Consider the following 2,786-nt stretch of genomic DNA (forward strand, 5'->3'; position numbering starts at 1 on the left):
TTAAAGTTGGTAAGATAATTGAAAGGAAAACCACAAAAGTCGGTAAGAGAACAAAATTGGTATTTCAATAAAGAAAAAGGGACAGAAATGGTATTTCTACAAATTAAAATTTGACCCAATAATTTATTTAATAATATAGTTGTGACCTTCCACCATTTTTCCCATTCTTCGGACATTTTCAAATTCCCATTCCTAGAAACCACATCTCGATTCTCCACATCCCTTTTTCCTTTTTTCCAACTATAAATACAACCCTCTGTTTTCATCCTTCTCCACCAAATTACCAAAACCAAAAATCTCATTACCATCTCTTCTCTTCCATCACCAAAAATGGTTTTCTCCAAAACTTTCTCCGAATCCGATGTTTCCATACACTCCACTTTCGCCTCTCGCTACGTTCGGGACTCCGCTCCTCGCTTCACCATGCCCGATAACTCCATGCCCAAGGAAGCCGCCTTCCAAATCATCAACGACGAGCTCATGCTCGACGGCAACCCCAGGCTCAATCTAGCCTCCTTCGTCACCACTTGGATGGAGCCCGAATGTGATAAGCTCATTATGGACTCTGTCAATAAAAACTACGTCGACATGGACGAATACCCCGTCACTACCGAGCTTCAAAACCGTTGTGTCAACATGATTGCACATCTCTTTAATGCACCCTTAGGAGACTCTGACACCGCGGTTGGTGTCGGGACGGTGGGCTCGTCGGAGGCCATCATGTTGGCAGGGCTTGCCTTCAAGAGGAAGTGGCAGAACAAAAGGAAGGCGGAAGGGAAGCCTTATGACAAACCAAATATTGTGACGGGTGCTAATGTGCAAGTTTGTTGGGAGAAATTTGCAAGATACTTTGAGGTTGAGTTGAAGGAAGTTAAGGTGAGAGAAGGTTATTACGTGATGGACCCTGTTCAAGCCGCTGAGATGGTGGATGAGAACACTATTTGTGTTGCTGCCATTTTGGGGTCAACTTACAATGGAGAATTTGAAGACGTGAAGCTGTTGAACGATTTGCTGGTGGAGAAGAATAAGGTAAGTGGATGGGATACGCCTATTCATGTGGATGCTGCCAGTGGTGGATTCATAGCCCCATTTTTGTATCCAGAGCTTGAATGGGACTTCAGGCTTCCTTTGGTGAAGAGTATCAATGTGAGTGGCCATAAGTATGGGCTTGTCTATGCTGGAATTGGTTGGGTGATCTGGAGAACCAAAGAAGATTTGCCTGAAGAACTCATTTTCCACATCAATTACCTTGGAGCGGATCAACCCACTTTCACTCTCAACTTCTCCAAAGGTAAAAAAATCAATTCCTAATTATTATTAATCAAAACTTAATGAGAATTTTTGAGATGAAATCAGGCTGACATTTGAATGATGAAAAATATAACAGGATCAAGCCAAATCATTGCTCAATATTATCAACTAATCCGGTTGGGTTACGAGGGATACCGAAATGTGATGCAGAATTGTCACGACAATGCAATGGTGTTGAAGGAAGGGCTTGAAAACACAGGGAGGTTCACCATAGTGTCAAAGGACATGGGAGTGCCAGTAGTGGCATTTTCCCTCAAAGACCGAAGCCGCCACGATGAGTTTGAGGTGTCAGAGATGTTGAGGCGATTCGGGTGGATTGTCCCGGCTTATCCAATGCCAGAGGGAGCGAAGCACGTGTCGGTTCTTCGTGTGGTGATTAGAGAAGATTTCTCTCGCACGCTCGCGGAGAGACTTGTGCTCGATATCATAAAGGTATTGGCAGAGCTAGACACTCTTCCACCAAAGAAGAGTGAAAAAATGGAGAGCTTGGAGAATGGTAAAACGGAAACGAGTGGGAAGAAGAGTGCAGAGGAGACAGAGAGGGAAATAGCAACTTATTGGAGGAATATAACGAATGCTAGGAAAATCAAGCTTGCTGCTACTATGGCTGGTCCTTCAGTTACGGTAGTTGCCAAATAAGAAGATCATACCATTGGAGATTTGATGGTATTAGATGGGAGTTTGAAGAAGAAGGTTGAAGCACACTACACTAAGTATACGAAAATAAATTTCTTTCATTATTGTTGTTATTATTTTACATTTTTTTTTACAAAAAAGTTTTGATTGAATTTTGAAGTTGTATTGTAATTTGTTGCTAATTAATTAATATGTTACCATACTTGCTTTGACTTGACTACATTTATGTAATGAGATTTGAAATTCAAAAATAAAATAGCATTTTATTATCCATTATAATTATTATTATTTTGGTTCTTTTTATTTGTGCACCATGTTAATGATATGTGTGGTAGTTTAGGCTACAATTTTCAATCAGATAACATTTATTTAAGAATAAAGGAACAAATAATACAAGCAAGTTTGCTAAATACCACTACTAATAATAATAATTAAAAGGTTCTTAGTCCTTTGAAGAAGAAATATGTTGTTAATAGATGATTGCGCAAAACAATTTGACTTCTAGCTTCAAAGAATGAGTAGATATCGATTTTTATTGAGTTATTTCTTTGTTGACGTACAATTATAAGATTGGAGGTTTGAACTTCTGACTTTAAAGAAAATGAGTATATAACAATTGATGTTAATCTAGGTTTACTTTTGGCCTAGGTTGGTACTTTTTTTTTTAAAAAAAAAAAAGATAGAAACAATTACTTTCTTTAAAGAAAAATAAATTGTTAAGAGTATTGGGTGGTTGATTTTATTAAAGGAAATTTTTGAGCAATGTGTTGGAGCATTGATTTGTAGATATCGTAGAGCATTGATTCTCCAACATATATTCAACCTTTATTCTCTTGCAA

General features: G+C 38.4%; 1 protein-coding gene across 1 annotated transcript; it reads left to right on the forward strand.

The window, feature by feature from the left end:
• Nucleotides 1-277: 277 nt before the first annotated feature.
• Nucleotides 278-2,217, forward strand: LOC103504126 (glutamate decarboxylase 4-like). Its single transcript, XM_008468584.2, has 2 exons — nucleotides 278-1,291; nucleotides 1,388-2,217. Exons 1-2 carry the CDS (start codon nucleotides 331-333, stop codon nucleotides 1,948-1,950), a joined length of 1,524 nt encoding a protein of 507 aa, XP_008466806.1. The 5' UTR covers nucleotides 278-330; the 3' UTR covers nucleotides 1,951-2,217.
• The last annotated feature ends 569 nt before the right edge of the window (nucleotides 2,218-2,786 follow it).

This window comes from Cucumis melo, chromosome 9 (genome assembly GCF_025177605.1).
Source record: "Cucumis melo cultivar AY chromosome 9, USDA_Cmelo_AY_1.0, whole genome shotgun sequence".
Classification (NCBI taxonomy): domain Eukaryota; kingdom Viridiplantae; phylum Streptophyta; class Magnoliopsida; order Cucurbitales; family Cucurbitaceae; genus Cucumis; species Cucumis melo.

Excerpts from the sequence above, each read along its gene's own strand:
- LOC103504126 (XM_008468584.2), top strand. The coding sequence starts at position 331 with ATGGTTTTCTCCAAAACTTTCTCCGAATCCGATGTTTCCATACACTCC. Across the intron at positions 1,292-1,387 it reads CACTCTCAACTTCTCCAAAG|GATCAAGCCAAATCATTGCT; the intron begins GTAAAAAAATCA and ends AAAATATAACAG.